This window comes from Penicillium longicatenatum (genome assembly GCF_028827895.1).
Source record: "Penicillium longicatenatum strain IBT 33135 chromosome Unknown contig_7_segment0_segment0, whole genome shotgun sequence".
In the NCBI taxonomy this organism is placed as follows: Eukaryota; Fungi; Ascomycota; class Eurotiomycetes; order Eurotiales; family Aspergillaceae; genus Penicillium; species Penicillium longicatenatum.
In genome coordinates, this window is record NW_026643124.1 from 2,092,555 (window position 1) to 2,117,977 (window position 25,423).

Genomic DNA, 25,423 nt, shown 5'->3' on the forward strand with positions numbered 1-25,423 from the left:
TCCAACAAGAATTCCCGTTGGGTTGAATGACGTGCATGCTCGATAAACAAATTTGATCTTCCTGATTTACCGCATGATCTCCTCGTAGATCAGGACTATACAAGTCAAAAGTTAACCAATATTCAAAGGATATGGGTGGAGAGGGGATACGTACTCTTCAGCTGCTCTTTGCTCAGTACATCCTTGTTCTTGTCGAAATCAAAGAATCCTTCGGGAATTGGAGGTGCGGTCGGCTCATCTTCAGGATCGTGGTACGGCTCAAGGTATGGGTGGCGCAGGGCGTCCTCGACAGAGATACGCTTAGCCGGGTTAAAGGCCAATAGTTTCTCGAGCAGATCCAAGGCCAGGTCGTTGCTCTTGGGGAAGAGGGCGCGGAAGGGGATCTTCTTCTTAAATGGGAGGGAGCGGATGTACTCGCGGGCTCGTCGTGATTTGATGCCGTAGTAGTCTTCCATGGTTGGAGTACCGAGGACATCCAAGATAAGGGTCAACTGGTGGTGATCTGGGGACACTTGTTAGTATTATTGTGAGAAAGAGAACAGGCTAGGCTGTTCACGTACAATCCTTTCCGGGGAAAAGAGGCTTCCCGCTCAGCATCTCTGCCAAGATACAGCCCACACTCCAGACATCAATAGCCTTGGTGTATTCCTTGAATGTCAACATGATCTCCGGTGCACGGTACCAACGAGTGGCCACATATTCGGTCATGAAACCCGAGTTGTCATCGGTGGAAGCGGCCGATCGCGCAAGACCAAAGTCGCACACTTTCAAATCGCAATTGGCATTCAACAGAAGGTTGGAGGGCTTCAAGTCACGGTGAAGAACATTGGCGGAGTGCATGGCCTTGAGCGCACGCAGGGTCTGGTAAATGAAGTATTGGCAATGATCGTCCGATAGCTCTTGTGTGCGAATGACTCGGTGCATGTCGGTTTCCATCAGCTCCTGCGCAAGGGTCAGTTCAGTTATTGCATACGGCTTATCCCTGGTTCGTTATACATACCTGAATCAAGTACACTTCGCTGAACGCCTCATAGTTACGAGGTCTTTGGATATCCAAGATAGAGATAATATTCTCGTGGTTAAAGTACCGCAGCAGCTTCATCTCGCGCAATGTGCGCAGACAGAACATTGAGTGGTCGAACGGAGTAATCTTTTTGATGGCAACCTTCTGGCTGGACGGTTTGTGGATGGCGGAGCTACACCTAATAAGCTTATGACCCTCAACCGGACCCAGCACCACTCACCAGACCACACCGTAAGCACCCTCTCCAATGACATCTTGGATCTCATATTGGTCGGACACATTGAAAGAGATCTTCCGCGACCCGCCCGATGGGGGGTTTTGCTGACCCATGTCGGAACTGCTCCTCGTTAGCTCATGCAGATGCGGGGGAGCTATAATAAACGCGGAGCTGCTTTTTCGCAGGTGCTCGGGGAGACCACACTGGAAACACGAAGCCTATCAAGCGCCAATTCCCAATATTGCAGGACTGGTCCAGACCCGAGTATTGGGGAATCCACTCGGGAACAGCTAGTGCGGTTTGTTGACAAATAACCACCAGGTGATAAACCCATCACATCGAGCACCGACGAACAAAAGCAAAACCGGGAAACAAGCTTACTCTTTCTGTTTGTGTCGGGAGTGTGGCAGCGAATTCTAGCCCTTGAGCTGTCGGGTGTTTGGTCTGGAGCTTCGCACAATCCTGGAAGTTAAGATGGATCGGAAGCTAGCAGATTCGGCGAAAGAGGTACAGGCCGATGGATCGATGGATAAATGCGAATCAGGGGGCAAAGGTATCGGGAGCAGGTGAACCACCAGATAAGTGTTTCGGGAGGTTTCTGGGATGGTGTTAGTTACTTGCGACATCGCGTGCAGCCGCAGCCGTGCCGAGGCGGGGTTGGAGCTTGACGCACCCCGACTCAGAGGAGACTCGTTCAGGGGAGGTTTAGTACTTACAGAGCTGCCAGAAGTGATGGAGGAAGGGAGAAGGGAGTTTCATGGAAGGTGGGGAGAAGAGGAACAGAGGAATCAGCGGGACTCACGGGCCGTCAGGTATGGTGGGGCAAGCTCAATAGGAGAAGGACACACTATTTATATATGGGTTTTAAGGGGCCAAATGTGAACTATAAATCTAGTTTCAATAGATCATCCTGGATCTATGAATGCTCCAAAGGCTTGGATTTGGTTCAGGTCGGATGTTATCTGCAAGTTCGAGAGCTAGAACCTCTGGAACCTTGGCTCCGTTTCCTTCAACTCCTCTTTCTCCCCACTATCCATTATCAACTCCCAAACCTCGACACCACTTACGACATAGCTGGGGGAAAAGCGAACTAAACCACATGCGCAGCCACCAGCGCCAAATCCTCCTCCATCACTTGCACACACGCTACTGTCGGAACCTGATCACAATCACAACTCCACTCAATCGTTCTGATTGGGGCGCCGCGTATTCCGCCCAGGTTTCACGCTCAAACACGCCGTCCCATTGGCCTGTAGATCAGGACTAAATTTCCATACGAAACAAGTACAGGAAATAAGTAGCATTTTCTGAAACTCTCGAAAAAGAAAAAGGACTCCAGTTGTCCCATACCCGTAGTCTACTGGGATTCCAAACATAAATGTGCCCGCCATTGAACAGAGATTCCCCCTAATGGTACAGGCAAGAAGCATCACAGATCGTGTAAAAAAAAGGAAAATTGGGGGGGAAACGTGGGATTCATCAGAAACAAGGTGAAACTCTACATGGGACGTCTACTGCACAACCTATACGAGACATATAGAATCAGTATATGAAGTCAAGGAGAATCGCAGAATGATCAACTCAAAGAACCTCATACCTTCTCCCGGAGAGTGGTCATCCACTGATCCAAGCTCACACTCTGGTCAGCCCGATCCTCCACCAACATCGTCTGGGCCCAGAGACGGAGACCAGGCTCTCCATCCTCGCGCACCACGTACAGGTGAGGCACGATGATGCTGCCAGCACCCTTGGACCGGTGGTCCCGACTCTTCTCCACTACAGCACGTAGGCGCTGGCTGAACTCATTTTCGATCTCAGGCAGGATCTGCTTGCCCACCCGCAGCTGGGTGCGGTCGGCCACGCCAAACACGTCCTCGATGAGTTGGGGCACCGCATCGCGACCCACCCACAGGAACTGGGTCTGTCCGTCGTCAATCAGGTAAAGACCGTACGAGGCGAGACGCTGAGAAGACAGGTTAACAGAAGGAGGAAGAATTATCTCCCCGGTGGTTGGGTCCGGCAGACCCGCGGCATCGGGCATGTCATGGAGCGAGTACATCTTAGGGTAGATGTATTGGATGAGAAGGGGCAGGGGCAGGGTCGACAGGAGACACAATGCGGCAGACCGCATATCAGTCGGGATCTGGGCAGACTTGCGAAGACCAAGCTAAATTCGAGGTTCAATTAGTATCAGGAACATATAGAAGGGGCGGGTATCTACTCACATTCTTGATCATGGCAAGGAACAAGACGGGCAGACCGCGGAGGTTGGCAGGGAACTGGAGACCACCGCCGCTCACGCTACCACCGGCAAGTTCTTTGCGGTAGGTGGTCAAAAGTTCAATAACCTTGGCCTGCAGAGCCTCACGAGCCGGCTCGAGGCCACTGCTCAAAGTACGCTCCACGGCCTTGTGGCTAAAGAAGGTTGCCACAGCTTGCTGATCAGCGGAAGCGTAGATGTCAGCCAGGTTCTGAGTGGTCGGGAGTGCCAGCGTGAGAACACGAATCCGACGCTCGCCATTGCAGGTGGTGTGGAGAACAGCGGCTTGCAGGCAAACCACCGGCTTGGTCACCGTCTCGTCGATAGCCACCTCAACAACATAGGCCTGGTCACGGGGGAAGGCTGGGAAAGCACAGAGATCGGAGCTGCGGTTGAAGAAGTTTCCGTAGAAGGTGCTCATGCGTAGACCAGTAGTGGCACGAACACGGAGCACGGCCTCCAATCCGATCTCGGAGGACAGGTGGTCAGAAAACTCGCGCGCAAATTTGATAGCATCTTCTTTGCGTGCAGCATTCCACCCAGGGTAGAAGTAAGTCTGGCCACCAGTGTAGCGAGGCAAGTTGCTCAAAGAGGCCACATCCTGGTACTGGGAAGAGAAAAGGAACATGTCCACCGACACCTGGGCCTTGGAACACTCAACAGCGAAACTCTTGTAGAAAGAATTGCCCGTCTGGAGGAGACTCGATTCTTTGCTGGTACCGAGCACCTTCTTGTCCTCACGCATGGTGAGAGCACCATGACCGATGTTGGGCAGCGATGCGCTCAGAACGGTGACCTTACCACCCACGGGAGAAATCAGCTGGTAACCGGCCCGCAGAGCCGATCCCATGGCGCAGCTGTTGTTCTGGGTGTTCTGGAACATCTCTTGCAGCTTGTCAAGGAAAGACTCCACATTCTCACGGCATTCGCTCAGGGTCACCAGGAGGTCAGTGGGGATGGGCAGGAAGGGCTCATCGAGGTCGCTGACAACAAGCATGCGGGCTTCAGAGCTCTCAGAGCCATCTCGGGGGATGCTGAAGTAGTGCAGGCTCGAGTCGACCGCGATAAAACCAAGGCGGGTTCTTCGGTCTGCGTTGGGAATACGATCAAGACTCTCCTTGATGCAGCGTGCACTAGTGGCCAACAGACCACTGGCCACGGAAGAATAGCTGACATCGAGCAAGAACAGGTAAACGAGCGGCTGAGGAGGGCGGACCATGTATTCTTGGGGAGCAACAAACTCGACCATGCTGTGGTTCAGGTCGGCACGCAATGAACGGTCCGCGGGCTTCTGCAGGGTCGAGTCCCAGTCAAATGCCTGTGGTACATCGTTCGTCAGGTTGCACATATTACAGCGCCAGCGGTGGCCGTGGTCGAGGAAAGTGACGAAGGGGTTAATATAAGAGCGGCAGCGTCTGCATCGTGAGATGACCTGGTCGGGGATCACAGGAATGGGGTCCTCGGCGTCGTGAAGGGCGCCATAAGGCTGGATAACCAAAGCGAAGGGGAGCTTGGACTTCTTAAGGAGGGAGTTATTTGTCGGGACTGCATTCAAGGTCGACCGCATATATTTTGTGGGGCAGTTGGCCGTGGGGGATGGGTAAACACTGGTCTGTGAATTATTAGTATCTCCGGTCGGGGTTAAGTAGGAAGGGGTCTAAAGGCGTACCCCAGGGGGCAGAATTATGGGAGGCGGGGGATAGTCCAATTCTGCGACATTGAAAGGTTGCGAGATGAGGTCCGTGGGGTAGAGCTGGTTCAGTTGAACGTTGCGCTGAGGCTGAACCGCGGGCTGCTGAGGCGGGGGCATGTGGTGCGGCTCGGCCATGCCCATTCCACCGAATTGGTTGGTCATTTGCGCAACATCTGGGGCAGGTGCTACTGGTTGCATCTGGACTGGTTCAGCGCCGTATGCTGGTTGCTGGTATCCCATGGGTTGGGGTTGCTGAGGATAGGCATCGTAAGCGCCTCCCGCGACAGGCTGTCCTCCAAGTGCAGCATTGGCACCCGCGCCAAATTCAAAGGCCTGGCCGGCATATGTTCGCTTCTTCTTTCCACCAGCGGCTGGTGGTGCTTGCTGGGGGACTGGCGACTCCTGTTGCTGCGTAGGATCCGGGGAGCCATAGCCCGGCTGGGCGTACCCTTCCTGGGGAGGGTAACCCCCTTGTGAAGCTGCCATTAAGGTCGGCGGAGGTTCGTTTGTATCGAAATTAAATTGCTCGATTTGAATGTAGAGCGGGAATGAGGAAATAGGGAACGAGGTCCGGGTGGTTCAGTTGATACGGGAGGGGATGCGGGTGACAGCTTCGCTAACTAGAGCCCCACAATTAGATTTGGAATTTGGATCACCTGGCAGAGCAGGAGAGATATCTGCGAACCAACACAGCTGCAGCGATCAGAAGGGAGAGACGTACCGAGACGAGGGGAAACCGAACACAGAGAAGCGGTGATGGAGATGGTGGTGTACGGTGGCCTTTAGGTTGCGGCTGTTCGGCCAATCACGAGACGGCGGAGCTTACTGTAGGAGACCTCATACTGTACTTACAGTCCAACTACACTTGGCGCATGTGGGACGATTTAATGTTCTATAAATGAAATGTCTGCTTGTAAGAAGTCTGCGTATTCAAGAGCGAGTGTGCAGCTTGGTGTTTTGCCTTTGAGATATTGTAAGATATACCTCGCAATCGAGTCGATATATATTCCCGAGGTGACTCGAGAGCCGAAGTGACTACCCAGCGGCCTGTGCACTTTCAGGTGTATTCCAACCTTGGTTCTCAGTATGGGATAGACTTCCACAGATATTGTCACCTTGATCCATAACTATTTTTCAATCCCGGCCAATGTTCATTTCATGACGGTGGTTAATACCCCTAGAAGACAAGAATGTGTGCGATCAAATGATGCCGCCGCGTTGCCCGGCCAACACTAAACAAACGCGGTGTCTTTTCATCTCACGTTGGAACTCCACTATTCAATCTTCTCAGTCTTTGCGTCCCCTCACGGTAGGTAGGTATTTAGATAGGTTTGTTTTTCTTTTCTTTTCTCTTTTGTATTTTGACGGAGGATTGCATTATATATTTCTGCATTTTTACTTCGGTTCACGCATCGGGAGCCACCTGCAGCATTTTGTCCTGATACCCGCATCTTCGAGCATCGTGCATGCGTTGAGCCAGCAACATGAGCGTTCGAGTCGTCGCCCGAGTCCGACCCCTCCTGAAGGCCGAACGTGAATTGGATATCATTCTTCGCACTGGAGCATCATCCGCCCCCGTGGATCTCAAGCAGTCAGCCAACGGCGACCGCAAATTGGCAGCATTGAGGGACCGGGATAACGTGGTACGGATCCCGAATCCCAAGAACGAGGGCGAAGAATATACATTTCAGTTCAATGCGGTATATGATTCCGATGTGGCACAGCAGGAACTATTCGATGCCGAGGGTGAGTGGTTTAAGGGGGATTCAAGGTCACCGCCATTTCGGGGTCCATACTGATTGAAGGATGATAGTTGCGCCCACAATTAAGCACCTCTTCAATGGATTCGATGTAACGCTCTTTGCATATGGTGTGACTGGGACTGGAAAGACGCACACGATGCGTGGTGGTAAAAGCCTCGCAGACCGTGGTGTCATTCCCCGACTCCTGAGCGGCATCTACCGACGAAACCGGAAAATCGAGAAGGATAGCAATGGCGAGACTACTGTTCAAGTGGCACTAAGCTACTATGAAATCTATAATGACAAGGTCTATGATTTGTTCGAGCCACCTGAGAAGCGCACTCTGGCAGGCCTTCCTCTTCGCGACAATGGGGGCAAGACAGTCGTTTGCGGCCTTACTGAGAAGGCGTGCACCAGTTTGAAGGAGTTCGAAGGGCTGTATGATCAGGCGAACAACAATCGCTCCACCTCTGCGACCAAGGTACGCAAATTAACTATCGACAATAGGCGGGTTAGACTGACGAGATCTAGTTGAACGCACATTCGTCTCGTTCCCACGCCATCCTCGGAGTGAAGGTGACAATTTGCTCCGCCGAACAGACTCGAGTCAGCACGGTATCCGCGATCGATCTTGCAGGCTCGGAAGACAACCGAAGGACGGAAAATGACAAGGAACGAATGGTCGAGTCGGCCAGCATCAACAAGAGTCTGTTCGTTCTCGCACAGTGTGTCGAGGCCATTACCAAGAAGCAGCATCGTATTCCATACCGCGAATCCAAAATGACGCGAATCCTGTCTCTGGGTCAGAACAACGGGCTGACCGTCATGATTCTCAATCTGGCACCAGTCCGGTCGTACCACTTGGACACCATTAGCTCCTTGAACGTAGCCAACCGCACAAGGAAGATCGAGGTGCGAGAAATCGAGAATGATCCTATATTCAAAGGGCCTGCCAGACCAGCTCCACGACCATCAATGGCGAGCTCCCGTCAGCCATTGCGACCGCTCACTGCTTCTGTCAACGTGAACATGCCAGTCCCTGCAAAGGATCCGGCCGCGAAGGACGAAAGCAAGCCTATTAAGGCTTTTAGTGTCTTCTCTGACCGGCCTAAACCTGTCACCCAGATTCGGAAATCAGAAATTCCTAAAAGACCTTCTCTGGCTCCAGAGGCACCCGCTACGCGCTCTCTGAAACCGCCTCGCCAGCCCCTTACGGTGAATAATCCTCCATCCAGTCATGCGGATCTTTCTGCTGCTCGAATTGAAGAGATGGTAGAAAAGAAGGTCGAGGAACTTCTTGCTGTTCGGGCCGAGAGCGAACTGTCAAAGCAGACTCAAGTCCGCGAACTGAACAACCAACTTCAGCGTCGTTTGGAGCTGCTTGAGCAGCGGATCGAAGGTACCGAGGATGATCGGGCAGAGGGCCTCTCTTACTTGCTTATGGCCAAGCAGCACCAGGCGCGTGGGGAAAACGGCTCTGCATTGAGAATGTACCAACTAGCGCTCCCACATTTCCCACACAACAATAAGCTGGTCGCCAAGATTGCCGCTTTGAAGAAGCGCATGCAAGATAAGCCTTCAAGACAGTCTTCCACCCCTGCTTCTCCTCCCAAGGAGAAGCTTGGAAGCATGCTGTCTCTCAAGAGAGAGTCTACTCTTACTATTCTTGGAAAGCGTCAAACTGAGGCAATTGATAACGACTATGAGAATAAGGTGGAAAATGATGGGTTCTCAAGTGACGAAGAAGACATTCCTCGGCACAAGAAGCGCGCTACATCCAAAAGCGTTCGCCAAAGTGGAGCTGAGCTTGAGGATTTCGACGAATACGAGAACGGCTCTCTATCTCCTCGAACCATGCATCTGTTGTCGATTATCAACTCGCGGGATGTGAGCCAGATCAAGCTTCTGAAGGGCGTCGGTGCGAAAAAGGCAGAGGCTCTTGTCGACTGCCTCTGTGAGATGGATCAGTCCTCTACTGATCTGGTATCGGACCAGCCTATGTTCCAAGTGGAGAGCTTGGCGCAGCTGAGCACCCTGAAAGGAGTTGGCGTTCGAACCGTTGAGAACATGCGAAACGGAGTTTTGGTCTAACGATTGCATTTGCGCTTTGGGCATATACTCGGAGCTTTCTACTATTTTTACTTCTTTATGCATCTTCCTTCAGCGACGGTGCTGGGGCGTTTTGGTCGCTAGCTTTCAAGGAGTTGTTTACTTTTTGCTCATTTGAGCTTGTCTCAATACATCTTGTTTCGAGTTATGATGATTGCTGTTGTCATTTGGTATCTATTTGCATAATCCATTATTCAATATGTAGTCCGGCCCTTCTATTATGTCCATTCTTGCTGTGTTAACAGCCTTCATCACACCTTGTTCAGCTTGGTTCCCCCAACGACGATCCTGGCAGCCACAAACAACGTTGCGCCAGCTATCATGACCACACCAGCGAAGACTTGTAGCTTGGTGTATGAACCCGTTAGGACATCTGGAACCAATGCACCGCCAATAGGTGTGCCGGTGAGAGCCGCGAAGGAAATGATCGAGAAGCAAGTCCCATTGCGCACACCGACCTCTCTTAAATCCGAGATCTGGGCAATGAGTGCCGGGGCAAGTGACACAAATGCCCCGGAGCTAAAGCCATACAGGGCACTGAACACAATTGCAGGCGCATTTCCCCTAGACGGAAGCCATAAGGCCAAGACCAGTATACCAGAGAGGTAACTGAAGAAGATCATGATGTTGAACCGCCCCAGGCGATCTGCCAAGTAACCCGGAAGGGTACGACCGAAGATACTACGCCATCAACCAGTGTCAGCGAACGGATCCCCCATCACAGAAGGCTCAGACTTACCTAAACGCGTTTAAAATCGGAATAAGATATTGCGACATGTTAGACGACATCCCGTACCGTTCAGCCTGCGTGATAACAAATGTGAAAGGCAAAAACATCCCCCAAAAGAAACAAAAGCTCCCAGCAACAGTCATCACAAACTTGATGTCCTTTAACGGATACACAAAAACCATGAGATTAACCGGTTTTCTGTGATGCGGCAACCTCGATTTCAACGTCAAGTTCGAAATACCCAACATAAACAGAATAAGAAATGCACAAATCCTCATAGCCCAAGGGAAATCAACCTCGGGAATCAAATGCGTAACCATAATTGGGAAGATCACGCCTCCCAAACTCGATCCCGAGGCCATGACCCCCAACGCGAATGCGCGCCGTTTTCCGAACCAGGTACTGACGGAGTTCACGCAGGCGTTGAAGATAGCACTTGCGCCTAGTGGGCTGCAGATTCCTTGTGCGAGGATGAACTGGTAGTATTCGGTAGATAATGAGGTCATCATTAGACCGAAGACGTGGAGGAATGTGCCGCCGAGTAGGATCCAGCGTGGTCCGAAGTTATCGAATAGTAGGCCGAAGACAGGGCCCTGGGTGAGTTAGTGCTGTGATACTGCCTTGGATTGGGGATGCATACTGCAAAGAACATTACGAATGTTTCTAGGGAGGTGATCCAGGCTACTGTACTGGGTGACATGCCGCTGAGCTGGTTGCTTTCGTAGTATGTTTGGAAAACACCGATACCTATACTTGTCAGTGAATGTACGACTGATCCATAATGCAAAAAACTCACAGTTGATCCATCCAAAACTGACGAACAGCCCACAGAACCCTCCCAACACTGTCAACCAGGCTTGAAGTCCTCCATCTGGCGGTGGACCTGGACCAGGAGGTACAGGAGGCGCATCAGATTTCTCTGCGCTCACTTCCTTTGACTCCGCATCTTTATGCTCCGTGCCCTTTTCGATATCGTGAATCTTATCGCTCACCGGACTGGACACATCGGATGGCGGAGTATTGTTTATAGTACTGTGAATGGAAGAAACATCGTGCTCCTGCGCCATCTTCGTTCCCCAAACAGGAAATAATCGACTCTTAAGTCCGAGGGTGTGAAGTCTGTAGCCTGTAGATTCAGCATATTAGCGGACATACTCGACTTGATAACTCAAGCACAGAACAGAAAGGCCGCTAAGAACCTGACAATTGCCTTCGGGGATGAATCACGACAAGATTTACCTTGATAAAGCGTAAATCGGAGATTAAACTCTAAGCGGTACCTCGTGGCCAATCCCTTACGTGAAAGATTGAACGCTCAAAGGGAAGCAGCTATTCTGTCCAACAAAGCCGAAAGCCCGAAAACGAACAGTATGTATAACCAAGGTTAGAAGAAAGAGGTAGGAAAAAATAGGAACGTGGGTAATGCACGCTCCTCGATCTTCTGTGATAAGCACCGCTAACCACGAATAGAGGCTTGGCAATTCGTTCATCCATGTATACAGTCGGACATATCGGAGACTAGGGCTTGGGCGGCCGACCAATTTCGGCTCCACCCCCTTCCCCTTTCCTATGGGTCTGTGGACTCCGCCCACTAATGCTCCGCGTTTTCATGCAGATGTCGGGATGGGCCGAAGCTGATTATCTGATTACGGGATCAGGATTACATTGTGACCTTGGAGTTCTGGTGGTGGGAATTCTGGTGCTTAATATGTGTTGCTTGGCTTCTGGTGATCACCGATCACTGATCATGGACCATGTGTGTGTGGTGCATATTGTGGAAGATGCGGTCTATTTTCAATGATCGAACCAAGCCCAAGTGCATGACCCACTGCTAGTGTAGGGGTATTGGTTATGAACCAATGGGGTGAGGATAACTGTTGAAAAGTGCCTAGCAGGGCACCTAGCTCACATGGATTGTAGATGAGTAACGCTAGACCCGAGTCTACTTGAACATGATGTATCTCCGGATAACGACAGCATACAGATCTAAACTGGAAAAATCGGACGGCAAAAGCCATGATTTGAGATACCTGCGATACTGTACAATGCCATTCCAAATCCACTCTAAAGCCCATAAAACAAGAAAATCAATTTCATAGCCTACACGTTCTTTGTGCGACCAACTTCCTCCACATCAACCTTACCATCGGAGCGAATCTGCGCAATGCTCTGACTGATTCCCTTGATCTCCTGGTTCACAGTCTCAATAGAGCGGGTAAGGTGAGGCACACCCACCGTCTCGGTCTCCTTCTCAGACTCTAACTGCCGAGGAGAAGATGTGAGTCCTCGAGGAGTGCCTGCGATCTCGTTCACCTCCTGAGCCGACAGGACATCGTTCAGACGGGGACCGCGCGATTGCACGAGGACAGTTGCAGGGCCGTCAAATTGCATAAAGAGCTGGATGAGAGTTAGTTTCAGCGAAGACTTGAATAGAGGGATAATAATCTCACCCTATCGCCCCAGATGGTCATGCGAGACCAGGTTCGTAGCTTATGGAAGAAACGCATAGTAGCCTTCCAGGAATCGGCATTGGTCACATTTCTGATGAATTCGTTCTTTTGCAATAGTCTGGGCAATGTCTTCAAGCCAGGAACCTGGAAGCTGAGTGTAGTGGACTTGAAGCGATATGGCCGAGGGGGGTTCGAGGACATGGTGTAAGCCAACACGTTACTGGAATAGAAATCAGTAACCATAACATGTTTTTATGTGAGCAAGCAGAGAAGCATACCTAGGGTGAGCGATATACTGCTCGCCGTCCTTCAATTCGACAGAGTATACCTGGCCGTTGCCAACCAAGGCAATCAATCCTCTTCCGGTCACCTCGGAGCTACCCCAGTGAGACAAGCCCTTTGAAAGTTAGCCCGATTCCGATTCCCTAATAGACCTGAGTCACCACAAACCAGGTTCGTATTGATAATCGGCTTAATGGACAGAGACCGGCCCGTCCATGCCAGCAGAGCATTCCGCTGAGCCACCATCCAATCCACAGAGCCGTTGAGGTTCACAACGGTGAAGGAAGTCGTCGGAGAGCGAGTGGAAATGAGCGCAGTAACCGGGCTCGCTGAAGACACCTGCAAGAAACCAGTTAATCGTTTTGCAGGGATTATTCCCAATCACAGGGTATGCGCGCACCTTTTGATAGAGGAAGGGCACTCCGATGACCGCCCTGCGGAAGGGTTCCAGAACGCTCAAAGTGGAAACCACCTGGTTGAAAGAGTCAACAATCCATTCTCATGCCATTTGTCTCGATGCATACATTGTCTGCCTTGCCGCTTAATCCCACCAAAGTTCCTCGACGCGTGTATAGGTTTTGCGAGGCCGAGAGTGACACCGAAAGGAGCGAGTATGGGGCGCCGACAACGTCGAATCGCGCATCTAAAGAGAGCAATAGTCAGTGTATGTTCTTGCGCACTTCGATGAGAGCACGTACCGCGTGATTCCGCTGAATTGGGAGTGCTGGCGAGGGGTAGGTGATCCCCGTTTACCGTGGGCTCCGCCGAGGGCGTCGCGCGAATTTGGACATATCTTGTCTGTCGGTGGACTCGAGGAACGACTCGAGTCCAGGACAGAGTCCGGACACCTCGTGGGAGGGCACGACTCATTGTACCAAAGGAGTGTGGATGTTGGCACTGACTGACAGAGAACTTTACGTCAGTTTTCGGAGCTTCAAGATTGAAACACGGGAAATCATGGTCCCGAGAACGCAGTTGAACAATTACATACTGTGGTAGATCGACTCTTTGACTACATTCATCCAATCATTTTATTTTAGTTTACTTTTCTCCGATCTTTTCTCCGTGTTTGTTTCCCAAAAACTCCCCAGAGGTCCTTGTCCCAATTCCGACACTTTTCTCCGAAGCCGGCGACTCCCAAGGTTTCCCCACGAGCTGTCGCAACCGCGGAGCTGCTGCTCGCCAGTTCCCCTCCGAGCTTCATTATGCTCCCCTGAACACCTCCACTGGTGAAACATACCACCTTTCTGGCTAGGTCTTTTTAGCAGCCATGCTGCCTAGAGCAGTCTCGAAGTGCTGGCGCCCAGCGCTGTACTCACATCCGCGCACCGCCGGTCGTTTCCCACGCACGAGACCAATTCCCACTCAACTACGCACATTTAGCTTCAATGCTGCGCGCCGAAATCAACCTACAAACAATAAAGACCCTCTACCCAAGAATGATGCTGTCGCGAGTACCCCGCCTTCGCAACCGGAGATAGCGAATGCCTCTGTGGTTCCGCAGCTGGAGGCAGAAGCGGAGGTTAAGGCCCCCAAGAAGGAATTGCTTAATGAGGGGGCGATTGCGAATAAGGAGCAGCGAAAGGCTGACTGGGCTATTATGCGGGAAATGGCCAAATACCTTTGGCCTAAGGTAATGCGATCGGAGATGTACACGAGGGAACGAAGTACTGACCATTTGGTAGGATGATTTGGGCACGAAGGTTCGTGTTGGAACTGCTTTATCATTGTTGGTGGGAGCAAAGGTGAGCTTGCTGAACAGATGTGTATGATTGATTTGCCGGATCAGCATGCTGACGGAGCTATAGATCCTCAATGTCGAGGTCCCCTTCTACTTCAAGAGCATTGTTGATTCCATGAACGTGGACTTTGCGACTCTTGGAGGAACCGCATATACAGTCGCAGGATCGATGATTATAGCATGTAAGGCATCTGACTTCTCCGGGTAAGGCTTGTCTAACCTTTCTCAGACGGAGTAACTCGAATCGGAGCAACACTATTCCAAGAACTTCGAAACGCAGTCTTTGCGAGTGTGGCACAGAAAGCCATTCGAAAAGTGGCCCGCAATGTCTTCGACCATCTTCTACGGCTTGATCTTAACTTCCACCTCTCGCGCCAGACAGGTGGACTGACTCGGGCTATTGATCGCGGTACGAAGGGTATCAGTTTCCTGTTGACTTCTATGGTCTTCCACGTAGTACCGACTGCACTAGAGATCTCTTTGGTGTGCGGAATTCTGGTAAGTGCTTTGCTACCTGAATTGTAGATCAGCACTAATCCTTCTAGACTTACCAATATGGTTGGAAGTTTGCGGCGATCACCACCACCACTATGGTCGCTTACACGGCATTCACCATCACCACTACCGCGTGGCGAACCAAGTTCCGCCGTCAGGCTAATGCGGCTGACAACCGCGGAGCTACGGTGGCAGTCGACTCACTGATCAACTACGAGGCCGTGAAGTACTTCAACAATGAGAAGTTCGAGGTGGCTCGGTATGACAAGGCCCTGAAGCACTACGAGGATGCATCCATCAAGGTGACCACATCCCTGGCCCTCTTGAACTCCGGCCAGAATATGATATTCTCGACAGCATTGGCAGCCATGATGTACCTAGCCGCCGATGGGGTCGCCACAGGCGCCTTATCAGTTGGTGATCTCGTCATGGTAAACCAACTCGTCTTCCAGCTCTCGGTGCCCCTTAATTTCCTTGGATCCGTCTACCGTGAACTACGTCAATCTCTGCTGGATATGGAGACCCTGTTCAATCTGCAAAAAGTCAACGTGACGATCCAGGAACGACCAAACGCTAAACCGCTGGAACTAAAGCGCGGTGGAGAGATTCGCTTCGAAAACGTCACATTCGGCTACCACCCCGACCGACCGATCCTGAAGAATGCTACCTTCACCATCCCAGCCGGATCAAAGTTCGCCATCGTAGGCCCCAGCGGCTGCGGAAAGTCGACAATCCTCCGCCTCCTGTTCCGCTTCTACGATACCCAGTCGGGCCGGATCCTGATCGACGGGCAGGACGTGCGGGACGTGACACTCGAGAGCCTCCGGAAGGCCATCGGCGTAGTGCCACAGGATACGCCCCTCTTCAACGATACGATCGCACACAACATCCGATACGGTCGGATCGATGCAACAGACGAAGAGGTGCAGCGGGCCGCTGAGCGTGCCCGGATTCACCAGCTGATCGAGGGATTGCCTGAAGGCTACCAGACAGCGGTCGGAGAACGTGGAATGATGATCTCGGGCGGCGAGAAGCAGCGTCTAGCGATTTCCCGTTTAATCCTGAAAGACCCGCAACTTCTATTCTTTGATGAGGCTGTAAGTTGATAATCATTCGTTTTCTTGTTTTTGTTTTCCCCCTTCCCCACAGAAATGTATTGGGTTGCGTCATCTCGCAGCGGGTCGGGTCTGGACTGATCTTTTTATAGACTTCTGCCCTTGACACATACACGGAACAGGCCTTGCTTCAGAACATCAATAGTATTCTGAAGGATAGGAGCCGGACGAGTGTGTTTGTTGCGCACCGTTTGCGTACCATCTGTGATAGTGATCAGATTTTGGTGCTGAAGGATGGCGAGGTCGCGGAGACGGGATCACACCGGGAACTCCTCGAGTTAAACGGTGTCTATGCGGAATTATGGAACGGTCAGTTTTAAATTTGCCTGAATTGCCGATTACTATTACTAACGAGTGAACAGTGCAAGAACGCACGCAGGACGAGGAGGAAGAGCCAACGCCTCAACAACCCTAGAAGTAGATATAGAGGAATCGTACAAAGTATAGCACCAGCAGTTACTATGGATACTGTCAGGTAATCCAAGTAATTCAGATGAAACAATCTCGGGAAATTAGAACAATCTAATTGATCCAAAACCCACTCAACCCACGAGGTCAGTCCCCACTATAAACTATGTTCTAGTCCCGACTTAGTGCGCCTTAGCGCGTTCTTCTTCCTCTCCTTCTCCTGTTCCTCTTTCTGTTTATCTCTATCCACTCATTCCATTCGGCTTTCGCTGCCCATTCATTCATTTCCCCGGGGTATCTAAATCCCCAATCCAGTCGTTTCCGAGCTCGGACATTCCACCCACTTCAATTCCCACAGAATCCCGTCATCTCCTAGCGCCAGCCCCTCAGCGTTTTGTGGCACCCACTAGTTCCTGGCGCTTTCCTCGTGCCGCTTCCCCTCTTCCCCTGATACTGCATGCAGCAAATACCGCAAACCTCCAGCCTCCAGGTAAAAGCAATTCCCACCCAATTATTGAATCACGAAAAAAAAAAAACAAAAACAATACGTCTCTGCGATCTAGACCCTGAGACTGACCCGTGGATCCATTCCTCAGTGACGTTTTAAGCACCGCCCACCTCGTGCTCCTATACTCTCCCTAAGAACACGGAAATTCAAAGCCTCAACAATACCCTCACACATTCAAAATGGGTCTCATCGATAAACTCCAAGCCAGTACGTCAGGCCAGCACAAACACCAACTCGCTCGCATATATGCACACCCTCGCAGACAGTACTAACAGTCCTACCTTTCGCAGAACTCGAACTCTACCGTCTAGAGCAACGTTACGCCCGACGCAAGCACCGCAGCACTTTCTCCACAGGTGCACAATACGTCGACGGCGAATATGTCTACAACGCCGGCGCGAATTCACCCACAAGCACAATCTCAAAACAATCCACCGGGAGCTGGCGGCCATCTGGGAGGAACGGGTCTTCGGAGTCGCGGTGGCGGTGATGTGATCGCGTGATGGCTTTTCGTTTCTCCTGGGTGTACTGGCGCTTGATTTCGTTGAACCTCTGGGTTCTGTTTTGTTTTGTTCAATTTCTTTAGCATTTCTGCTCTTCGCGTCATGTCCCTGCGAAGATCTTGACGACCTTGTGTGCATTGTCGCCATGTCTGTTCCGTTGGAATGTTTCTGGTTTTTCTTTACTCATGCAGCGATCGAACCAAAAGCTGGATTTGGGTCCTTGGGATTTCTGAGGTATTTACTTCATGTCTGTGAACCACACTTTTCTTTTTTTCTTCTATTCTTTTGGTTCACATAGGGATTGTCCATAAACTTTACATGTCATTTAGCCTCCATAGCGTGAACTGTGGTTTGGTTTGAGGATGGACCTTTGAATTGTGTGCGATGTTCGGTAGATCTTATATAAAACTTTACATCGCTACATCAAAAATGAGAGGATAGCAAATGTCATGTGAGCTATAATGAAAATTCCTGAAAGTATCTGGTCAAGTATAGCTACGGTTTCTTGGATTTGCGCGATCCAATACCTAACCGACTTCCCAAGTTAGGAAGACTCGATCTTTGTTTTTGCGCAGATCCCAGAATAGACGACGAACCAGCTTTAGGACTGGGTTCCGGCACACCACGAGCACCCATACCAGGTACAACACCAAGTCCAAGGCCACCAGTTCCGGGACTCATCATTCCAGGACCACCACGCGGTGTATCAGGGAGACCAGACCGATCGCGGCCACCGGTAGCAGCCGAAAGCGCAGCAGAAAGAGATGGGTTAAGTGAGTCAGTAGATTCAAGTGAGTGGCGCTGTTGAGCCTGTGAACGACGAGCACGTTCCTGGACTGCCTTAAATTTATCCAGCAAATCGACCCAACGGATGCTGTTTTCCTCGCGTTTGATTCTAGTTCCAGTGGGACGTTCGTACGAGGGTGCGGTTTGAGCGGTGCTGAAAGGAGCATTTAGCGGCGACTTTCCCTGGTGGGGTTTCTGGACATTTCCATACCTGCGGGGTGCACCATGGAGGAATCCAATGTTGCTGACGCTATTCAAGCGATTCTTGAGGGCAGCAAAGGCGGAGCTCTGGGGGAGGAGCATGAGGACTCCATAAAGACATTTGTACAGGTATGGGTATTTTTCGGGCTCGAGGAGTTGGAGGCGGAGATCTAGATATGTTAGGTAGGCCAATTTCAGGGTAAGCGATGAACAAACAGGTGAACACGGGAGACTCGAGAAGCTGTACCAGCTTGTCGATCTGGATGAGCATGTTGACTGTCATCTCGAGTTCGGCGCTAGTTCAAGTTAGTATTGGAACAAGCAGACAAATGTCAGGGTCATACAAGATCTGGAGGAGGTTGTATGCCTGCTCGTAGGCTTGGGCGAGCAAGCACAGAGAGAAGGTGGAGACGGCATTATGGCACCAGGATCGGAATAGAGCAACAAAAAACATTTGGCCCTCCTAGTAAAATGTTAGTCCCCTCCAACAAGAAAATGGGCGTTGAAACAAACTCGAGAGTCCTGGTTCCTCAGTCGCTTCCTCATATCTGACAGTTCTGGTGCGGTGATAAGGTTATTGTTGAGGTTCTGGACCATAATACTGGCAAATTCAAGGTCCTATGAGATGTGAGTAGTCAAACATGGCACATCTAGATTGTAAACATACCTCTTCCTTTTCCAGACAGTCCGCCAGCGTCCGGTAGATACGCTCTGGGCTCAAGTTCAGGCATAGTTGTCGGATAATGAGATTTCCGCGCACCTCAAGCAGATGTCTATCAGTGGAGAAGAGCTGTAACAAGTTCACCATGAAAGAAGCAAAGTAACTGTCTTCACTGTTTCTGGAGATCTGCGACAGGAGTTGCAGATCCTTTGTCACAACTGCTTCTGCTGGGTCGGACAGAGTTTTCAATAGAGCTGGGAAGGTACCGTCGTTGAACGCAACCACTTTGCGGGGCGTCTTGCGGTGTAACATGATAAGCCAAGAGAGTGCAGCTACCCGAGTGGTTTCATTCTCATTAAGAAATTGGAGGGTGAGAGAGTTAACCGCCGCGGCATAATCAAGATCGGCTGGTTGAAATGGAGTTGAAACGATACTGCTACGCGGTGTCGCCCCAGAAGTCTCTTGGACTGACTTTTTAACCTCATTGACCGTCTCCGAAGATTTTCTTTCTGCGCCATCCTTACTGGGCGCGACGGAAGGAGTCTTCGATTGAGCCTGTGCTGCTTCCTCGGGTGTATCATCTGAAAGGGTGTAAATATACTCAAGAAGAGACTTGTTGACTCGATTGGCTGCCTGTCGGACTGATTCCACGTCACTAGACATGGCCGGGAGCACCTGCGTGAGAAGCCGGGGGACAAACGGAAGAATGTCTTCCGGGTTGAACTCGAAGAAAGAATCGATCCAACGCAGGGCTTCGACCTGCATTGCCTCCTCTGTAAACATGTTAGTGTTGGGCATGTAGGGCGGATGAGAAGGATGGTTACCGTAAGAGGGGTCAATGAAGCTGACCAGAATCTCCAAGATCTTGGGGAAATCAATTTGTACGTCCTGCCCCGGTATCCAGTCCCCCTCTGTCTGAGTGAGATCATCGTCGAGGAGTGATTCTGAAACCGAGTCATCCACCGCAATATCATATTGATTTCCTTCTCCCGCACCCGTGTCTACCGTTTGCTCGGTTTTGGCGCTCATACTGGCAGAGTCGCTTGCAACGGAGCGCCTGCGACTTTGGCTCTTGCGATTTTCTTCGATCCCCTTTTTCAGTCGGGTGATCCTCCTGATCTCTTGCAGGAATCGCTCTAAAAGGTTATGGGTTGAGACATTGACATCTTGGTCGGGTCCACCCAGGAATTTTATCAGGCCCTCTAAAAACTCCGGTAAATAACTAATCAGCTCGAGGTCAGGGATAGTATCCAGCAGAGTCAACCAAGAGACTAGAAAGTTGCGAGTAAACGGAACAATCACATGGATCCGCTCTTTCAACAAGGGAAGAAACCTCTCGAGTGAGAACGCCGTGGGCAGCTCGACCTCCTCGAATGGGTCGGCGTCTGCTGATTTCTCTGATAATTGCAGCACAGAGACATATGAGGCAGCAGACTCCGCAACGATATCCTTGACCAACCGATCGAGAAGCTCGGCGCCATTTTTCACCGAAAGTTCAATGTCCGAGGCAAGCTATGATACAAAGCAAAGTTAGCTGTAGCAAGTCAGCATGTACATTGTGTTCTCACCTTGGCTAACGCATCGAAGATATCATTGAAGAAAAGTAGAATTTCCCCCTTGGCTACTTTGGCGATGTTGTACATACTCTCACAAGCATAGTATCTGACCCTCGCATCTGGATCAGTAAAGCATGCCAGAACGGGCGGCACGATCTCTTTCAGGTAAGGTGCTACTCCTTCCTGAGCCTGGTATCAGCACCATGTCTTGATATTCCACTGCAAATGTATTTGGAGACTCACGTATCCTAGGGCAATCGAAGCGGCCGCCAGACCAATCAAACCACCATTTCGGGCGTGAGGTTGGTGTACGGCGTATGCATAGTCATGACAAAGCTGCTCGACAATCCTCGCTACTTTCTCATGTTCCGACTTGAAAACAGCCTCGCGAACGATCAGCTCGAGTCTGCGGGAATGTCGCGTGTTAGCACCGCAGCACATGCAGGTTCCAAAAATTCATTGCAACGTACTCTAGAGCTCCTTGCTTCCTTTTATCATATAGTTTGTCGTGGAGCAACCTCTGAATTGAGTAATCCATTGCTCAAACGGAGAGTGCTGTCACGAGCTCCGATTAAGCAATGTTCATGTTGGAGGGGGTGTGTCGAGGTTCACGGTCGGGTCGCGGTCGATCGCGGGCGGTTTGAAGTAGCTAGAGGGAGCGGTGAAGGGGGTCCACAGACTTAGCTCGAGCTCTGTGGATCAGGGTAGCTTCCGGAGCGAGAGTGGTGATTGTGGTGAAGGGATGCGTTGTCAACGCGGAGATGGGAAGTCCAAGCGTGTGTGACGTATGTCAGCAGGATCGGGCCTGGACTCGGGCCGAAGCTATAGATCAACAACTGACACAAGCTACACCTGGGGAACTGAAGTGTGAATTTGAAGATTTCCAAGGGCACTGAATCGAGAGGAGTAGGACGCCTATGGTATAATTTTAGTAGTGCCAGAAAGTTCTTAAGACATGGAAGATCAAAGACCGAGTACTTGAACACAGTTGTATGAATTAAAACTTTGATTATTTATCTGAAAACTAAGTAGTATCATACAGGATCGCCATTACTGCGTGAAACTGAACACGGTCAATCCATAGGTAAGTACTTCATTCAATGGACTCCCTCCTTTAAGTGTACGTGCCGGAGTACATGGCTACGCACCAAGCCAAACCCCTAATCGAATAAGCCCCAGTATAAAGATTCTCCGATTTCTGCAACCAAAACTCGCAGTCTTCATGAATTATTTCCATTTATTTGAGAAAACTAGAAAGGCATGATATACTCGCGATAGACCTATATGTGTGTAGGGAATATGAAGTGTGGATCTCGTGGGGCAATGCGGCGCCGATCCAAACTTTCCCAAAAGCTTTACAAGTCTTCCCTTATCATTCATTCAGTTGTATTACATTTGACAACCAAGCCGAGAAGCAATTTCATGAGTGAATGGCACGTGTCTAATAGGTGATCTCGGTAGTTGTGGTGCAGCTCTCTAGTTACTGGCTGCAAGGATGTAATCACTAATATGTTTTGAATGCTCTCAAAGATTGATACCAAAGCTACCTTTTCGGGTTTCACTTGAGACTTGGTCATCTTGCATGACGAGTTCATTTGCATCCTGCAGATGGCCGTCAACTGAAAAATGTACAGCTACAATGACAAGGTCCTTGACCAGATCGTCCAGAGGTGAATGTAATTGTCTCGAGAGATCCGCAAAATCGCTGCCAACGTGATTCATTTTCATATCCTGAACAATGCAGACAGTGATTATAGTGCATACGCCATTTACTTTACAGCTACTGGGCTATATCTCGCATCAATACCGCGCTTCCTCGGTTATACTTATCACTTGGTCTTCGGTTCGGACACTCTTGACCCGTCAGGTAGAATGTCCACCATTAGCGCCTTCTACGGTAATACCAGTATCTCAATCAATAGCATCTCAAGCAAGCTAAATCAACACCAATACGGGCGACCAATTGTAGATAGAGCTAGTGCGTGTTCCGTAGCCAGTTACCTCCCGGTGCCGAATTATGCGCACTATGGGCACCCAATGTGAAGATGATGGAATATCACTGATAACCCCCAAAGGGGAACTGGCGTCCAGACGTTGGGCCATGAATCATTAAATGTAGCCTCCAAAGTGGAGCCTTGATACTGCCTAGTTGGTTGGTTCCAATCCGGGGAATCTGAGGGTTTAAACGCGGACCGAAACCCCGCTCACATGAGCGGCGAAAAATACGAGCCAAATCAGATATAGTTCACTTCCATGTTTCTCCTGACAACAGAGCTAGCTCATAAAGCCAGATAACGTTCCCCACAGGTAAGTCCTTCTCATTCGTGCCCGCATACTTGATTTCTCCTCACTTGTGCCGGTCTCAGATAGCATAGCTATTTAGCCAATTGCAACTGTGATGTGGAGAGATTGCTCGGTATCTTGCCTGTCCTGGGGACATTCGAGAGGAGATAGCCATTGTAAGATGGGCAATTACAAACAGACACAGTATGAAATCCGCTATTCCAAGATTGGGGTGTCAAAGCCCAAATAGAAGGTATAAAAGCCTGCTTTTTCCAGGCCTCTATATTACATTGATAATCCTTCATTTCCTGCAATTGGACGTTAACAGAGCAATTGGCTTTGAACGTCACTTGAACGATAATGGCAAACAAATCTGATGAAGTTGTTGGAGACCCACAACACTATGATGAAGAACAGAGTAAATCCATCATGGACTCAGCGTCAGCCCAAGTTGCTCTTGGGGATCTCATGGCACTCGATGGAGTTGACCAAGCCCTGAATGCAAAGATGAATCTTGTAAATGATGTATGTTCTTCTCTCCCAGCGAACTTTTGCCAACTGATTCTTACCAACGTAGGCAATCGATACAATTGGTTTCACTGCATATCACACCAAACTGTTCTTCCTCAATGGATTCGGGTAAGTGAAATCAACCACTTGGACAACACCAATGTCCACAATTCCCAAGCTGACTATACATGCTAACAGCTACGGCGTTGACTCCTTACTACTATTCCTCATGAGCATATCCGCCGACCAAGTAGTAGCACAATACCCGCCGAGCTTCACAAGGGGAGCACAACTAGGCTTCTATCTGGCCTTACTAGCAGGAGCTCTATTCTGGGGAAGCACAGCAGATATCATCGGTCGAAAATGGGCTTTCAACTTCTCTCTGCTCATCAGTGCTATCTTTGCTATCAGTGCCGGTGCTGCTCCGAACTACCCGGCATGGGCAATCATGGTCGCGTTATCGGCCTTCGGCTCAGGTGGAAACTTAGTACTCGACACAACTGTCTTTTTGGAATACCTCCCATCGAACAAGCAATGGCTTCTTACCCTGCTGGCTGGTTGGTGGGGAGTGGGACAAACGGTGGCTGGTCTGGTTGCCTGGGGGTATATGGGTAATCACTCTCACCAACCGTGTTCTATTACGATGTGTTTTTTTGCTTACGAATAACAGCAAATTACAGCTGTCCCACAGATGGATCGGTTCCATGCACGAACGTAAACAACATGGGCTGGAGATACCTTTTCTACACATGCGGAGCACTCGTTTTCATCTTAAGCATAGCCCGAGTCCTCGTCATCCGTTTCAACGAGACACCCAAGTTCCTCCTATGTCAAGGTCGAGACGAAGATGTCGTGAAAACCCTCCAGGATCTCGCTCACAAACATAATCGAGTTTGCCACCTTACATTAGATCAGCTTCAAGCACATGGCTCAATCCACAGCTCGCACGCCCAAAATAAGGCTTCGCTTTCTGAGTTGGTCGTTCATGTGCGTGGTCTTTTTGTTACAAAGACTTTGGCCCTTTCGACTTGTTTGGTGTGGCTTTCCTGGGCTCTGATTGGATTGGGCTATGCTTTGTACTATGTCTACCTACCGGAATATCTCGCTTCTCGGGGTGCATCTACAGGAGCAAATTCGACTTACCTTACGTGGCGGAACTATGCCATTACAAACCTTTGCGCGATACCGGGCCCTATTATTGCGGGGTTTATGTGTGAGATGCCCATTTTTGGGCGGAAGAGGACTATGGCTATTGGTGCTTTTCTTACTAGTGAGTGATGCACATCTGTCTTGGGGCTGGTTTGGCTAACAGGTTCTAGTGATATTTTTCTTCGGATATACTGCGGTGAAAACAGAAGCTCAGAACTTGGGATTTTCCTGTGCTATTTCTGTCTCCATTAATATCTATTACGCGACTCTGTATGCCTATACTGTGGAGGTCTTGCCGTCCGCACACCGTGGCACTGGGAATGGAATCGCAGTTTCTATGAATCGGTTGATGGGTACGGTCTCTGCATTGATTGGTGCTTTTACTTCAACAGCCTCCTCTATCCCGATCTACGTTTGTGCTGCCATGTTGGGAATGGGTGGTATTCTTGCCATTCTGTTTCCCTTTGAAACACGTGGAAAGAAGAGTATTTAAATAGGCGATATTACAGATAATTTCATCGTTCTGCAGATCTAGAAACAATCTATTTTTATCAGCCACATCGGTATCGGACCGTCCCCGTGATTACGGAACCGTCTCCGTGTTCGGATGCGAGAGGGGAAAGAGCTCGCGTGACTGCACATCACTCCTGCAGCCATGATAGACCAATAGAGAATTTCCTTGTCACTCGAAAGCAAATTGAGTTCCAGGCATGCGTGCCTTATCGTTCGTTTGTGGTTCGTTTAGTCGTCGTACACGTCCCTTCTCCCGCCGTTCCTCGCCTATTGTTCCTAGTCAAGTGCTGTGACCTGAATGAAAATCAGAGTAACTTGTGTATTTCAAAGGAGGCTGTCGAAAGGTCAGGTGGGTTGAAGAAGGACTTAGAAGAGTTGAGGATAGTTTTAGTCTTGAAAACAATATTCCGAATAGGATACATTGTACCAGGAACACAAGTCTCTCTCAAAGCTCTTGTTGAGCCCTTCGCATGGACATCAAATTCTA

At 50.2% G+C, this 25,423-nt stretch overlaps 9 protein-coding genes across 9 annotated transcripts; 4 read left to right on the top strand and 5 right to left on the bottom strand.

Annotated features, from left to right (window-relative positions):
• Window positions 1-66: 66 nt before the first annotated feature.
• N7484_011045 (mitogen-activated protein kinase) lies at window positions 67-1,354 on the bottom strand (the record flags this gene model as incomplete). The annotated part of the gene is made up of 5 exons (XM_057121432.1): window positions 67-95; window positions 155-502; window positions 561-942; window positions 1,001-1,196; window positions 1,245-1,354. 5 exons carry the CDS (start codon window positions 1,352-1,354, stop codon window positions 67-69), a joined length of 1,065 nt encoding a protein of 354 aa, XP_056967186.1.
• A 1,380-nt stretch (window positions 1,355-2,734) lies between these two features.
• On the bottom strand, window positions 2,735-5,680 carry N7484_011046 (COPII subunit SEC24; the record flags this gene model as incomplete). Its single annotated transcript, XM_057121433.1, has 4 exons — window positions 2,735-2,764; window positions 2,839-3,408; window positions 3,467-5,113; window positions 5,171-5,680. 4 exons carry the CDS (start codon window positions 5,678-5,680, stop codon window positions 2,753-2,755), a joined length of 2,739 nt encoding a protein of 912 aa, XP_056967187.1. The 3' UTR covers window positions 2,735-2,752.
• Window positions 5,681-6,678: 998 nt separating this feature from the next.
• N7484_011047 (kinesin family protein) lies at window positions 6,679-9,027 on the top strand (the record flags this gene model as incomplete). The annotated part of the gene is made up of 3 exons (XM_057121434.1): window positions 6,679-6,940; window positions 7,008-7,417; window positions 7,468-9,027. 3 exons carry the CDS (start codon window positions 6,679-6,681, stop codon window positions 9,025-9,027), a joined length of 2,232 nt encoding a protein of 743 aa, XP_056967188.1.
• Window positions 9,028-9,296: 269 nt separating this feature from the next.
• N7484_011048 (MCT family MFS transporter) lies at window positions 9,297-10,842 on the bottom strand (the record flags this gene model as incomplete). Its single annotated transcript, XM_057121435.1, has 4 exons — window positions 9,297-9,726; window positions 9,785-10,368; window positions 10,416-10,522; window positions 10,572-10,842. 4 exons carry the CDS (start codon window positions 10,840-10,842, stop codon window positions 9,297-9,299), a joined length of 1,392 nt encoding a protein of 463 aa, XP_056967189.1.
• Window positions 10,843-11,875: 1,033 nt separating this feature from the next.
• N7484_011049 (AIM24 family protein) lies at window positions 11,876-13,377 on the bottom strand (the record flags this gene model as incomplete). Its single annotated transcript, XM_057121436.1, has 7 exons — window positions 11,876-12,172; window positions 12,226-12,445; window positions 12,504-12,622; window positions 12,676-12,846; window positions 12,908-12,979; window positions 13,032-13,150; window positions 13,206-13,377. The coding sequence occupies 7 exons, from the start codon at window positions 13,375-13,377 to the stop codon at window positions 11,876-11,878; spliced, it is 1,170 nt and encodes a 389-aa protein (XP_056967190.1).
• Window positions 13,378-13,777: 400 nt separating this feature from the next.
• atm1 (ATP-binding cassette Fe/S cluster precursor transporter ATM1) lies at window positions 13,778-16,273 on the top strand (the record flags this gene model as incomplete). The annotated part of the gene is made up of 7 exons (XM_057121437.1): window positions 13,778-14,140; window positions 14,193-14,252; window positions 14,316-14,430; window positions 14,478-14,746; window positions 14,794-15,840; window positions 15,951-16,167; window positions 16,221-16,273. The coding sequence occupies 7 exons, from the start codon at window positions 13,778-13,780 to the stop codon at window positions 16,271-16,273; spliced, it is 2,124 nt and encodes a 707-aa protein (XP_056967191.1).
• Window positions 16,274-16,953: 680 nt separating this feature from the next.
• N7484_011051 (uncharacterized protein) lies at window positions 16,954-17,264 on the top strand (the record flags this gene model as incomplete). The annotated part of the gene is made up of 2 exons (XM_057121438.1): window positions 16,954-16,981; window positions 17,065-17,264. 2 exons carry the CDS (start codon window positions 16,954-16,956, stop codon window positions 17,262-17,264), a joined length of 228 nt encoding a protein of 75 aa, XP_056967192.1.
• A 508-nt stretch (window positions 17,265-17,772) lies between these two features.
• N7484_011052 (VAC14 family protein) lies at window positions 17,773-21,019 on the bottom strand (the record flags this gene model as incomplete). Its single annotated transcript, XM_057121439.1, has 8 exons — window positions 17,773-18,434; window positions 18,481-18,560; window positions 18,609-18,727; window positions 18,778-18,882; window positions 18,932-20,437; window positions 20,494-20,664; window positions 20,725-20,887; window positions 20,952-21,019. 8 exons carry the CDS (start codon window positions 21,017-21,019, stop codon window positions 17,773-17,775), a joined length of 2,874 nt encoding a protein of 957 aa, XP_056967193.1.
• Window positions 21,020-23,124: 2,105 nt separating this feature from the next.
• Window positions 23,125-24,916, top strand: N7484_011053 (MFS transporter; the record flags this gene model as incomplete). The annotated part of the gene is made up of 5 exons (XM_057121440.1): window positions 23,125-23,289; window positions 23,342-23,403; window positions 23,473-23,877; window positions 23,955-24,544; window positions 24,594-24,916. The coding sequence occupies 5 exons, from the start codon at window positions 23,125-23,127 to the stop codon at window positions 24,914-24,916; spliced, it is 1,545 nt and encodes a 514-aa protein (XP_056967194.1).
• Between the last annotated feature and the right edge of the window lie 507 nt (window positions 24,917-25,423).